The following is a 14,982-nucleotide window of genomic DNA, read 5'->3' as shown; positions in this document are numbered from 1 at the left end:
TCCTGTCAGAGGTATGAGGTTTGTGTGTGTGTGTGTGTGTGTGTGTGTTAACAGATACTACAGATGTCCACAGCTTTTGAAAAGGTCTTTTGTAGCAGACAGGAGGAGGATGGGGAAGATCACTGAAAGATGGTCTCCATGTGCATGAAGCCCCATCACCACATCACAGACTTCCCCCAAACAGCAGAGAGCAATCAGGGCTAACGGGCCCCAGTCTCTCCCTCCACCCACATTCTCCCCCTCCACCCACATTCTCCCCCTCCACCCACAGACTCCCCCTCCACCCACATTCTCCCCCTCCACCCACAGACTCCCCCTCCACCCACAGTCTCCCCCTCCACCCACAGAGTCCCCACGCCACCAAACTCAGCCATGCACGCACACACACACACACAAGAACACATGTAGCTATAAATACAACCAATACACACACACATACACACACACACACAAACACACACACAAACAACACAAGTATATACACTCAAGCATGCAAGTGCCCTAACTGAAGCAATACAGTCCTTTATCCCACGCCAAGAGCCACTCCAGAAAATCAAGATGCATTTATCACTGTTTTATTAGGAGTGGGACAGTACTGACCCCAGTACAGAATGGGACAGTACTGACCCAGTACAGAATGGGACAGTACTGACCCCAGTACAGAGTGGAACAGTACTGACCCCAGTACAGAGTGGGACAGTACTGACCCCAGTACAGAGTGGGACAGTACTGACCCCAGTACAGAGTGGGACAGTACTGATCCCAGTACAGAATGGGACAGTACTGACCCAGTACAGAATGGGACAGTACTGACCCCAGTACAGAGTGGGACAGTACTGACCCCAGTACAGAGTGGGACAGTACTGACCCCAGTACAGAATGGGACAGTACTGACCCAGTACAGAATGGGACAGTACTGACCCCAGTACAGAGTGGAACAGTACTGACCCCAGTACAGAGTGGGACAGTACTGACCCCAGTACAGAGTGGGACAGTACTGACCCCAGTACAGAGTGGGACAGTACTGATCCCAGTACAGAATGGGACAGTACTGACCCCAGTACAGAGTGGGACAGTACTGACCCCAGTACAGAGTGGGACAGTACTGACCCCAGTACAGAGTGGGACAGTACTGACCCCAGTACAGAGTGGGACAGTACTGATCCCAGTACAGAATGGGACAGTACTGACCCCAGTACAGAGTGGAACAGCACTGACCCCAGTACAGAGTTGGACAGTACTGACCCCAGTACAGAGTTGGACAGTACTGACCCCAGTACAGAGTGGGACAGTACTGACCCCAGTACAGAGTGGGACAGTACTGACCCCAGTACAGAGTTGAACAGTACTGACCCCAGTACAGAGTTGAACAGTACTGACCCCAGTACAGAGTGGGACAGTACTGACCTCAGTACAGAGTGGGACAGTACTGACCCCAGTACAGAATGGGACAGTACTGACCCCAGTACAGAGTGGGACAGTACTGACCCCAGTACAGAGTTGAACAGTACTGACCCCAGTACAGATTGGGACAGTACTGACCCCAGTACAGAGTGGGACAGTACTGACCCCAGTACAGAGTGGGACAGTACTGATCCAAGTACAGAGTTGAACAGTACTGACCCCAGTACAGAGTGGGACAGTACTGACCCCAGTACAGAGTTGAACAGTACTGACCCCAGTACAGAGTGGGACAGTACTGACCCCAGTACAGAGTGGGACAGTACTGACCCCAGTACAGATTGGGACAGTACTGACCCCAGTACAGAGTGGGACAGTACTGATCCCAGTACAGAGTGGGACAGTACTGATCCCAGTACAGAGTGGAAAGGTACTGACCCCAGTACAGAGTGGGACAGTACTGACCCCAGTACAGATTGGGACAGTAACACACAAAGAGGAAACAGCCAATCAAATCCCCTTTGTTCCTAGTTGCCAGAGCTGTCCAGTACAGGACTCCAATGACAGAGCATGGAACACCCGCAGAAGCAAACGCCCACATGCCGCCCCCCCCCCCAGGAAACAAGTCATCACTCTCTCCCTGCTGGATGGCTTCACCCAAAATACTCCAGCATGACCAGCTGTGAATGATGGCGACCCACGAGCTGCTAGCCTGCGCTCGCCAGCGTGGGGGGTGAGGGGGGGGGGCATTCCTTATTTGCATGGCCAGGGTTTCGGAGCTGAAGCGTTCTTTAGGAGACACGAATCCCTGACAGACGAGGGGACCGCAGGTTTGGTCCAACAATGCAAACATTCACGCGGGCCGATCCGGAAGGACTGAGCCCGAGCTTTCAGAACCATCTCCTTTACTGTGGCCGAGTACCACAACCACGGAGAGAACCATCAACCGAGAAAATCAGGCCTCGCACTTTTAGCATGAAACACCCCCCCCCCCCCCCCCCCCAAACATCTCCGTGGCTGATGGAAGTGATTAAAGTTATCTGGGTGTAATTCTACCCTCTCTGGGGTCTCGGGTCTTAAAATAGCGCAGGGGGGCGAGCGGATGTGGGAGTCCGGCTGGGGGTCGTCATTAGACGTGACGGAGGGCTGCAGGCGCTGAGAGCACGAGGCTGGCGGCATGCCCGAGCGCCTCCGTCGACCCCACCTGCTGGCTGGGGGTGGGTGGAGGAGGAGGAGGGGGGGGGTTTAAATTCCTCCATCCCGCCCCTTCCCCCCAACCCATTCCAAGCTGTGTCTTCAGAACTCTGAGACATTCCACATGGACACCGTCACGTGAGCTAACGTGCACACGGATACGCCCAAGCGGGCGGTGGCTCACGTCCGTGACACGGGCACGACTCCAGCGAGACACGGGCACCTCCGGCGGGGGCGGACAGCCACCACTGACCACATCAGAAACGCCTACAGTCTCCGTAGCCTGCGCAGAGAGGCCTGCACTGAAACGCCTCACACCAGGAGTGCAATGTGTTCCTGCTTAAATAGTTCAGCATGACGAAAGGCTTCCTGGTTCACAGATGAGCTGAGTCTGCTGTGCAGGACGCCAGGGGAGAAGATGTGGGACGCGTATCTCCACGCCCCCGCTGCTGTAGGCAAGACCTTATCCTGTGCGGTTTTTAGCCGACGTGGGAGGGGCCTGGGAGGTCAGGGGTGAGCAGCTCTGGCACGAAAGAGAAACCGGAGCCACGCGTCGCTGACCGCCAAGCCAAAACAAAGTCACCACAGCCTGCAGTTCAAACAAACAAACAAACAAACAAACAAACAAACAAACAAAGGATTTCTGGAGAAGAAAGTCCCAGGCTGCAGCAGAGCCGGAGGAACAGAACGGTGCTCCCCCTCCAGGTAACGATCTTCATCTCCCCCTTCATCTCACACACGTTCACCACACCAGACGGAGCCCCTGCCACAGGCAGGCGGCACACTTGCTTTGACTGGTGTAGTGAAACTGGGAGGCAGTACACATGGAGGCAGCACACAGAGAGGCAGCACATACACAGAGGCAACACACAGAGAGGCAACACACACAGAGAGGCAGCACACAGAGGTAGCACAGAGAGAGGCAGCACACACAGAGAGGCAGCACACAGAGGTAGCACAGAGAGAGGCAGCACACACAGAGAGGCAGCACACACAGAGAGGCAGCACACAGAGGTAGCACAGAGAGAGGCAGCACACACAGAGAGGCAGCACACACAGAGAGGCAGCACATACACAGAGGCAGCACACAGAGAGAGGCAGCACACAGAGAGAGGCAGCACACAGAGAGGCAACACATACACAGACGCAACACACAGAGAGGCAGCACACAGAGGCAACACACAGAGAGGCAACACACACAGAGAGGCAACACACAGAGAGAGGCAACACACAGAGAGGCAACACACAGAGAGGCAGCACATACACAGAGGCAACACACAGAGGCAGCACACAGAGAGAGGCAGCACACACAGAGAGGCAACACATACACAGACGCAACACACAGAGAGGCAGCACACAGAGAGGCAACACACAGAGAGGCAGCACATACACAGACGCAACACACAGAGAGGCAACACAGAGAGGCAGCACACACACAGACGCAACACACAGAGAGGCAGCACATACAGAGAGGCAACACACAGAGAGGCAGCACATACAGAGAGGCAACACACAGAGAGGCAACACACAGAGAGGCAGCACATACACAGAGGCAACACAGAGAGGCAGCACACACACAGAAGCAACACAAAGAGAGGCAGTACATACACAGAGGCAACACACAGAGAGGCAGCACACAGAGAGGCAACACACAGAGAGGCAACACACAGAGAGGCAGCACACACAGAGAGGCAGCACACAGGTAGCACAGAGAGAGGCAGCAAACACAGAGAGGCAGCACACAGAGAGAGGCAGCACACACAGACAGGTAGCACAGAGAGAGGCAGCACACACAGAGAGGCAGCACACAGAGGTAGCACAGAGAGACAAAACTGCCTGAACAGACAGATAGAGAGATGAGCGCATTATCGAACAAACAGACACATTGGAATGTCTAATACATGGAAATATTTCTCAAAATGAATTTAATTGAGCATAAAGTTTTCCTTTTTTAAAGTAAGCTTATTTAAACTGCTTTAACTTAAGTAGCAGATTTCTTTGCTTAACTCAAGTACAAGTACTTTGGACTCTTGGACAACTGATATTGAAAAGGGTGTGCAGCGACAACAGTTGCTTTCCGTGTGTGTGTGTGTGTGTGTGTGTGTGTGTGTGTGTGTGTGTGTGTGCGCGCGCGCTGATATTTGCTAGAACAAGCAGGAAGCGCCCTCTCCTCACGTCAACACCCTGGCACATGACCACACAGCCACTTCAACGCAGAAACACTCGTGTTGTCGGGCTGGTGACAGCGCTGGTGAGAATCCTCCGTCTCTCAACAACGGGAGCAAAGCACCAAAACACACACACGTCAGAAGCTGCTCACAGCCGCCGCAGGTAGAGCACGGCGCTCTGGTCCATCGTGACCTTCAGGTGCACACCTGGTGAAGCAGAGAGCTTCTGCTTCAGCTGGACTTCAGCGTTATCCGACAGATGGGTTTATAAGCAGAGCTGTTAAAGTAAGAAGGCCCGGAGTGTCCCATCTGTTTAACGTGACCTTTAGAGTCAACCTACTGTTATAGAGGAGCTGAGATCCAATATAAGAACAGAGGGGGGGAGGGGGGAAGTATGAGAGTTAAAAAGTATGAAAGATAGCATGAAATAAAAAAGGAATGTAAACATACAGTAGATTCCTGTCGGGATAATAAAAAAGTCAAGCTTGTCACGAGCAGTTACTCTGAGCAACGGCGAAACCGAACAGTGTGGAGCGTGAAGTCACGCGAGCTTAATCCTGTGGTAATTCCCCCCATACCTCAGGTCTCCTCCACCGTGGAGAACCCCAGACGTGTCCGTCTCAGACTCGGGGGGGTGAAGGAAGGCAGCCGGTCGCAGGTTTGAGCCTTGGGGAGACCTCGTCTGGCACGGCGGGCTCAGCCTGATCCTGAGGACGACCTGCGTCTAATCCGCGAGGGTGGCTCAGATTATTATTTTTATTAGTGAGGAATTCTATTGGAGTTGCAAAATGAGAGGAGGATGAGGAGGGAGAGGCGAGGAAGGACGGTGTCTCTGTGGACAGTACTGACCTCTCGATGGCTCCACGATGTGTGTTTGTGTTCACGTGTGCACGTGTGTGTGTGTACATGCACTTTCCATAGATTAGCTGCACCTTTAGGAGATTAGCATGTGTGGTGGGGTAATGACAGGGCAGCTAGCGGGATGACACTGGTCCTACAAGAGTCTCCCAGCTCCCAGGAACAGCCCCACGTGACTGAACTACTACACTGACCCGGGTACAGCACGGCTGGGCCTGACTCGCACGGCATGGAGGAAGACAACAAGCGTGTGTGAGAGAGGAAGGTCTGCTAGCGGTGGATCACCGGGTGGTAACTCTATAGCGCTCCGAGGACACAGGCCGTCAGACCCGTGTATGCCGTGAGAGCCTCGTTTTGTCTTCAGCGTGAAAGCATCCGCATCACGGGTATGATGTACGACACTCGGCCCGCATGCAGGCCCCCACGATGCAGTAGGACTTCACACAAAGGGATAAAGTGACGGTGCATTGAAAGGCGCTTCACACACACACACACACACACACACACACACACACACACAAACTAAACACACTCAGTCAAAACACACACACACAATCAAAAAAACACTCAGTCAAAACACACACATGCACGCACGCACACACACACACACGCACGCACGCACAATCAAAACACAAAAACCCCAAAGAAAGCGTAATGTCCACCAGTCATCATATCAGAGGAGACAGCATGTCGTGACCGGACCACCCTTCGAGAGACGGCCCGAGCTTGTCCAAAGCCACGGTTCTGGCCTCCATCCAGAATGAATCGGACCTCCTCCACGGGTCGCTATGAAGCGGCACGGTGCGGCGAGCCGACCAGGCGCCAAGGGACCGGCGGGGAGCCGTCGGGTCCGGCCAGGGGCCCGGGAAGATCGTGGAACGCTCGCTGCTCTCTCACGCGGCCCAGGAGGGGGTCGGCGGACCGGGCCGAAGGGCAGCTGGCTGCCCCCACTCGGATGAGCTCATCCTGGAAGCGGTCCAGCCTCCACAGAGGTTCTGAGCCTCGTGTAGCACAGCTGACTCTCCCCCGAGCTCCCCTAGAGGGCGCTGACCACGAGCCGCTCTGGGATGACCCCGACGATGACACAAAGCCGCTCAGGGTCATGGAGCCAGTCACGGCTACAGAGCAGAGAAGGCGGGAGAGTCCTGGAGACACGTAAATACACCCTTCGTCACTTTGGAGGATGAGGTCATGGGAGGGACCCCGGGCCGGCGTGCAGCCAGGGCCGGACAATCACGCCCGCTCGCCACCGGCCCCGCGGAGACGGACGGTTAGCCGCAAGCCACGGGAGGTGCCAGAAAACGGCGGCTATTTTCAGGTCGGACCGGGACCCTGGCGCCAAATCCCACGGCCGAACGGTCAGCAAGCAAAGCCCAGCCGGGGGTGGCGACGGCTGGAGACCACGCGCAGCGAGCGGCCAGGCCGAAACACGAGCGCTGCGACCGCGAGCGCTGACGGTGCCCATCAGGAACGGAGGTCGTTTCATTCCGTATTGACCATGTTAGCGTGTTCCTTTAGCAATAGCGATACTGGCTGATCCACACCGGAGTTTGTTTAATGAGGCTGTTTAACATGGAACTAAAGCCAAAGCAAAGTCAAAACATCACCGCTTGGACGAGTCCCAGATCACACTCAGTCAGCATATCGAGTTACACTCGCAAAGTCCTAGAAGCTCCCTCACCACACAGCTGGACACAGACCTCCTGACTGTCCGGACAGGCAGATAAATAAGAGTGCCTCTCCTCCCCCAGCTGTAGGGAGATGGAAACACACACACACACACACACACACACACACACACAGGCTAATTAGGTTCTGTCACCTTTATCACACGACCGGTTCACACACCAGATTGAGAGAAAGCAGAGAAGCATGTGGGAAATGCCTTTGGTCCGCCAGACTCGCGGACCAGAACCACTAACTTCATGCTTGGATTTCATGCAATATTAAACGACCTATCAGTCCAGAAAGTTGACCGTAAAACTGGACAACACGCTCAGAAGATAAACAGAGACAACACACAAACTAGACGTGCCACGTTACACACGGCAGACTTTAGACTTCAAAACAGTGTGGCTATAACACTGAATTATCCAAACACCTCTGAAGTACTACACATATCTAGACTCGAGCAGTCAGGAGCCGGCGTCTCCGCTCAATTAACCAAACGGCCTATAAAGGTCCTTGCGCACGCGCTATATAAAAACAGACCGGCCATTAAGCCCTGAGCTATAAAAGCACACGGTCCCGCAATTAACCCACATTCCCAGCGCCATCCGGCTGCCTATAACCTCAAATAACTATAATTCCAAACAACAACGTGGCAATTTCCTAGGCCGGGAGCGCATGCCTCTCGGACTGTCGATTACGGCTTTTTGGCCAGATAGGCAGAGCGCGGTTTCCTCCTGACCGCATCAACTGTCATAATCATAATTACAGCGTCCCTACTGTTTCTTCTATAATCATGTAACTGCAATATCTTGGCTATTTCGATCAATCATATAATTACATTATTCGACTATTTCCAAAGAAAATTCTCCTTTTTGTAACCCTTTTTGTAACGTTTTGCAGAAAACAAAACAATCCACAAGTATCTTGTTAACTGCACACTTAGCTTTTGTTTTGATGAATGTTGGCCTCTTTGCAAAACACAAACAGCTAGCTTTGATGGTAGAAAAAAAATTAAGAAAAAAGAAAAAGAAAACATCCTTTTCAGGGACTCGAGCGCAAGAGCCGATTCCTCGAGATCAAGGTGATCAAATATAGCCTCTGACACAGAAATATCTGTGAGCATGCGATCTTACTGAAAACGTGCAGCACCAACAACGCTGGTCTAAAATACAAATCTTTATTCCCTCATTCTCACCACAAGAGTAGCTTCTTTAATCGATTAATTAAATCGGTTAGAAACCACCTAATGGAACAGCAGGGGTGAAGTCGCTCTCACAGACCCTTTCACATGGCTTCAGGACATGAGGTGAGGACCCTGTCCCTCACAGCCCACACCGGTGGGACCTGGAAGCCCTCAGCTCAGGGTCCTGCCATCTTTTCCCTGCTCTGATACGTCCTGGTAAAGCTCTGATGATCAACTGATGAAGAGGAAGCTGTGGCAGGGCAAACCCAACAGCACACAGGAGCGCCGAGACCCCCGGGTCAGTTCTTATCTAGAACCTGAGATCTAGAACCTCTCATATGACCTGCAGTCCATTACATGCCCAGTTCTGTCAAGCACCGTTACACCTAATTCCCCATGTAGGGCCTTGTCTCTCCTGGGTGCACCACAGCTCAGTTCCGAACAAACGGACCACGGAGCAGGCCGCCCTGCTAGCATCCGGGCCACTCCGGCCACCGCGAGCGTCCGTGCTACGCAGCCTACAGGCCGTTAGCACCCAAGTACCTGGGCCCGTCACCCCGTAATGAGGTGAACGTGTCTGCGAGCGGAGGGCGTGTGCTGCATGCGTACGCCGCCTGACACCCACAGCTGTCGTAAGGACTTTACGGTTTGAACAAGCCCACACAGAAGCGCTCGGCCGCAGCTCCGGCCGCGTAGGTGATGGGGCAGCTGCGAACGGCAGGAAGTTCCACGTGAACCAGTGGATGGGTGGAGTTGACCAGCAGCTCACCCTCACCGAGCACCCACCCAGTTCCTCGTGCTTCACCCACCAATGCGCCCCCCTCAGTCACACCAGAGGGACGGAAATCTAATGAAGAGACGGATCTGGAGAACAGGAAATGAATGAAATAACTTGCGTTTTAGACCAGTATGGTTTTGGGTAACGTGCGTGTTTACAGCGACTTCCGTTTCAGAAGAAGGCCGTAATGAAAAGGTTTATTTATAGAGGGGCTGGGGGGGGTCTCTCGACATTAACCCGCTGCCCAGACCAGGGCTGCCTGCTCCAGTGTCCTGAATTCCGCTCATGAAGGAATCATGAAGATCGGCTCCCACCAGGGGGTCTAGAAGCTCTCGAATGACACGCGTGTTCCTTCTTCAGTTCTGTTCAGTACACTCGTACAGTTAAGCCTCCAGGTACGGCCCGGGTGTCGGTCATGGTTGCACCTTTAATCTTCGGACCGTGGTCAAAGCTACGTACGGAAGCCCCGCCTAGCTAACGAAACGCCGAGATCATCTGCGTCACTGTTCCACAGCGAATGTGTCTGCTTAACCATCAGATGTTCCCACCCAGCGTTCTTGTACGAGCACCCAGCCGACGTTACAGAGCGGACAGAACCAGGCCGACGACGGCCACAAGGCCCAGACCTTCTGTATAGCAGGCAAACAGTTCTGGGTCTTTGCACAGTAGGGCAGCAGGTCTTTATCTGCACTCTCACTAAAGTTATTGATCAAAGTGTAGATTATTATTATGACTAATCTGATCTCCTTCTCTCTTTACCCCATCGGGGGTGGGGGGGCTGTCCTACCCTCTTGGCAGGGCGGGTGTGGGTAAAACCACCTTCTCCTGCTCTCTTAAAGACCTCCTTTGTGAGAGGGCCGTTGCCATGGCTACCGTCCCCCAACTGTAAGCCCTTTAGAATTATTAGCATTCTTGCCGATTCTGAGCAGCGCAGTAAAAGCCGATTCATTTACCACCGATCTACTGGGGTCACACACACACACACACACACACACACACACACACACACACACAGTGACTTTACAAAAACAGGAATTATCTACCCACACATTAATTAAAACCGAATTACAGAACGGAGGGGAACGTGAAACCTCAGACAAACCAAACAGCGGAGACTTGGGGCAGCTGCACAGGGCCCGGCCTCAGATATCCTGCGTCTACCCAAACACACGCCATGGCCCGCAAGACCCGCGGATCAGCACCAAGAACCTACATTACGCCGGCCTGTTGCCACCCCGCTCAGGTACATGCACCGAAAAGCCCAGCATGGCGTTCCTGGCACTGTAAAACTTTCACATTTGTCTTATAAACATCTCGGCACGTCATTAAGCTCCCCGTCCTGCCAACGCCGCAGCTTGTGGAGATGACGGGCCAGGCAGGCACTAGGCAGAAGGCCAGGCCTCCACCCCGACAGGTCATCTCATTAACATGCCTCTTGAAAAAACAGATTGTATGGCTGTTTCAAACACAAAGCTGTCCTGTAAGGGATATGGGGGAAAGGGCGTGAACTGGTGTCATTACTAATTATACACAACGTCCTGCAAATTTAGTTCAATTTGATAACAAAGGCCTGTCTGTCACCTTTAAGACAGAATAACTTTTTCACAATTCATAACTGAGGATCCTTTTCACATTCAGACATCCCGACTTTGTCTGTGGACCCAGCAGAGCGAACTGGTTCTTGAATTAAAAGCCCAGGGTTTGGTGAACAGTCACACACACGTCATAGCAGACGGTGTCCCGCGGCCACGTCCTGCTGAGACAGCCCAGGACACGTCAATGGCCTCTCTGTTGTCCTTTGTGAGTGCTTTTAGGCAGGGCAAGGATGGTGCTGCACCACCTTCTTCCCTCCGCCCAGAGAAAGAGGGTGAGGAGCGACTCCCGCCTCCCTGCTCGTGGCTCCGCCTCCCCGCTCGTGACTCCGCCTCCCAGCTCGTGGCTCCGCCTCCCCGCTCGCGGCTCCGCCTCCCCGCTCGTGACTCCGCCTCCCCGCTCGTGACTCCGCCTCCCCGACGGCACCAGTGGTACCTCTGGCTGAGCGGAAGAGCAGCCTCCCAGGTGGGGTTTCCATGCGGACGGTCCTCCTCCACCCTTTCCCTGGAGGGGGGTGGGGTTAGGTTGGGCTCCAGCACCATCATTTCCTGAGCGGATTTGAGCAGAGTTGCTGACCGCAGTGTGAGGTGGGTAATTTCACTGCTCCCCATACACTCGTGTCCCAATCATCGTAGCGTGGGTGTGTTCACACACGAGGACATTCCTGAAGCTCGCGACTAACACACACTGTGAGGAGCTACTGGGGATAAATACCCACTCAATGCACTCAACTGTACTGCATAGTGTGTGAACACAAGTTACGGGGAGAGATCTGAATTACAATTACGAACTGACACCAAAATAAATAAAAACTACAGAAATGATCACAACCACCACATAAAACATGTGTTCTTCCATTTATTAACAGATAGTAACATTTTCAGTACAGCGAAAACGTTTCGCTCAGAGTTGCCCACAGCCTATCGGAGGGCTGTCTGACGTTCCAGCCCAGCCAATCAAGAGTCCGAAGAGGAAAGAGGAGGCGGGGCGGAGGAACAGTCCAGTCTCCGTGGCAGCGTGGGCGCAGCCGTCCACCAGCTCAGGGCGTCTGCTGCGCTGGACTCTGGAGGACACAAACAGGAGGGGACACCACCGGGACTTAGGTACACACAGCTCTGCAGTCTGTCTGTTCAGAATTAGTTCACACTGTTATAATGAGATCAGAATACTGTTCGCTATCAATACCAAATCAAAATCGTGGTATCTAAAAACACGCCATGGCTACAGTGATGGTAAGACACAACACAAATGTAGCAGCAACATAGCAGTGCCATGTTTCTTTTGGTTGGCCGTAGTTGTTTCCTAGAAAGTTGGTGCTGTGATTGGCCAGCCCCCAATAGGAGGCGGGACTTTATAAAGTCTCCAGCCACTGCTGACGTTTCGGAGGTGTTCAGGCGGCTGAGTGGGGAGCAGGAGAGATAAGAGCCCCAGGGGACAGCCATGGAGAGGAGAGGGAGACAGGTGGAGGGAGACAGGTGGAGATCCAGGGAGACTACTGAGAACATGGAGGCGATAAACAGATGAGACGGAGAAAAACACACAGGGCAGGAGAGAGGGGAGAGGGGCAGGAGAGAGGGGAGGGTAGTTGGAGAGAGGGGAGGGGGGCAGGAGAGAGAGGAGAGGGGCAGGAGAGAGGGGCAGGGGAGAGGGGAGGGTAGTTGGAGAGAGGGGAGGGGGGCAGGAGGGAGGGGAGAGGGGCAGGAAGGAGGGGGGCAGGAGAGAGGGGCAGGAGGGAGGGGAAGGGGCAGGAGGGAGGGGAGGGGGGCAGGAGGGAGGGGCAGGAGGGAGGGGAAGGGGCAGGAGGGAGGGGAGGGGGCAGGAGGGAGGGGAGGGGGGCAGGAGGGAGGGGAGGGGGGCAGGAGAGAGGGGAGGGGGGAAGGAGGGAGGGGAAGGGGCAGGAGGGAGGGGAGAGGGGCAGGAGGGAGGGGAGGGGGGCAGGAGAGAGGAGAGAGGGGCAGGAGAGAGGAGAGAGGGGCAGGAGAGAGGGGAGGGGGGCAGGAGAGAGGAGAGAGGGGCAGGAGAGAGGGGAATGTGGCAGGGTTGGGCTTCCGATTCTTATTCCATCTGACGTTTGCGAGATTAAAGTCAACATGATTCGGAAGCCAAAACGTGATTTACTTCCTTAACATGGTGCAGGGAACTGCAAAATGACGGGTGGGGCGTGATTTTATCAAATGGCATTTGATGGGCTCATGAATACAGTGGCTGTTTCAGACCCAGCATGAAGTCTGAATCATTCTAGTCGTGCAGGATCATCAATCTGTTTACGCTTTTCACCATTACGGTTCTAGTCGGCCAGCAGGTTATATTACTTCAATATTATGAGAGTGGATTTTAGAGCAGAGCAGGTGGAGGTGGGTGTAGAACGCAGACGCAGCTCTCTGCTGGAGCTGTGGTGTAGGCCTGCTGTGTTCTTACACCAGCTCAGGGCGGAGGGGAGAGTGGGCGGTGCGTAGGCCGCAGGGCATGCTGGGACGGCTGGGGGGTGTCTGGTGAGAGACGAGGACCCGTGGCAGTGCAGGACGCCTCGGACCGAGCCGCCCACCCACGACCGGCAGACACGGAACTAAACGCACCCGGGTTAGTGCCAGCCCAGGCTAAGTGCTAACGCTAACATGAGCTACGTTAGCCGACCACGCTCACAAGGTGTTATAAGCCCTGGATACAAGGGAAAACTAAAGGAAATGATAACAAAGCAAAAAAAATAAACGCAGAGAACAAGCAAAGGAGAGTTGTTGTAAGAGTCCGATTACGGTGTCTTTAGGTTCCCAGCGTGTTACCTTGGTCAGCAGTGTGGGGCGTGGCACTCCCAGCCAATCACAGAGCTGGTTTCTGTGGCTCCGCACCGTGGCGAGGTCACTCTCCCTAGGAGATGGAAGAGAAGGTGGAGTGAGTGAGGTGGAGTGAGTGAGGAGGAGTGAGTGGGGTGGAGTGAGTGGGGTGGAGTGAGTGGGCCGTGGGGCGGAGGTGTCCGCCACGTGGGGGGCGCTCACCAGTTAGTGTCACTGAGCACACTCATGACATCATCCAGCACCGCCACGTCCACGACATCATCGTAGGTCAGCAGCATCTCGTACACCTGACTGGCGGTGGCCTTTCTGATCTAATGAGAGAGAGAGAGAGAGAGAGAGAGAGAGAGAGAGAGAGAGAGAGAGAGAGAGAGAGAGAGAGAGAGAGAGAGAAAGAGAGAGACATGAAGGAAGGAAGATAAACATAGCAAGAGATTAATAAAAATACAAAACCAAACACACAGATGTTCCCATGCACACCCGTGGTCGCACACATGAACAAACCCACACACACACATACACACATGGACACTCACCACAGGGAAGGGGTGACATAGCAGGATCATGAGCTGGACCAGGATCGTTGTCCTCACAGGACCCTGAAACTGGATGAGACCGCAGTACCTGAGGGAGTAACAACACCCAGCTGAGAGAGAGACAGGACTACAACACCCAGCTGAGAGAGAGACAGGACTACAACACCCAGCTGAGAGAGAGACAGGACTACAACACCCAGCTGAGAGAGAGACAGGACTACAACACCCAGCTGAGAGAGAGACAGGACTACAACACCCAGCTGAGAGAGAGACAGGACTACAACACCCAGCTGAGAGAGAGACAGGACTACAACACCCAGCTGAGAGAGAGACAGGACTACAACACCCAGCTGAGAGAGAGACAGGACTACAACACCCAGCTGAGAGAGAGACAGAACTACAACACCCAGCTGAGAGAGAGACAGGACTACAACACCCAGCTGAGAGAGAGACAGAACTACAACACCCAGCTGAGAGAGAGACAGAACTACAACACCCAGCTGAGAGAGAGACAGGACTACAACACCCAGCTGAGAGAGAGACAGAACTACAACACCCAGCTGAGAGAGAGACAGAACTACAACACCCAGCTGAGAGAGAGACAGGACTACAACACCCAGCTGAGAGAGAGACAGGACTACAACACCCAGCTGAGAGAGAGACAGAACTACAACACCCAGCTGAGAGAGAGACAGGACTACAACACCCAGCTGAGAGAGAGACAGGACTACAACACCCAGCTGAGAGAGAGACAGAACTACAACACCCAGCTGAGAGAGAGACAGGACTACAACACCCAGCTGAGAGAGAG

General features: G+C 53.9%; 1 protein-coding gene across 2 annotated transcripts in view; it reads right to left on the bottom strand.

Annotated features, from left to right (window-relative positions):
- Window positions 1-11,691: 11,691 nt before the first annotated feature.
- tbcd (tubulin folding cofactor D) overlaps window positions 11,692-14,982 on the bottom strand; it is a 41,164-nt gene continuing 37,873 nt past the window's right edge. For both annotated transcript variants that reach the window (XM_077010122.1, XM_077010123.1), the window contains exons 36-39: window positions 14,172-14,259; window positions 13,840-13,949; window positions 13,627-13,711; window positions 11,692-11,909 (exon numbers count right to left, since the gene is read on the bottom strand). In XM_077010122.1, the coding sequence (XP_076866237.1) occupies window positions 11,886-11,909; window positions 13,627-13,711; window positions 13,840-13,949; window positions 14,172-14,259 (307 nt within the window). In that variant the 3' untranslated portion in view covers window positions 11,692-11,885. The remainder of the gene's footprint in view (window positions 11,910-13,626; window positions 13,712-13,839; window positions 13,950-14,171; window positions 14,260-14,982) is intronic.

This window comes from Brachyhypopomus gauderio, chromosome 6 (assembly GCF_052324685.1).
Source record: "Brachyhypopomus gauderio isolate BG-103 chromosome 6, BGAUD_0.2, whole genome shotgun sequence".
NCBI lineage: Eukaryota > Metazoa > Chordata > Actinopteri > Gymnotiformes > Hypopomidae > Brachyhypopomus > Brachyhypopomus gauderio.
Note: the sequence above shows the minus strand (reverse complement) of the source record. Positions and strands in the feature narration are given on the sequence as shown.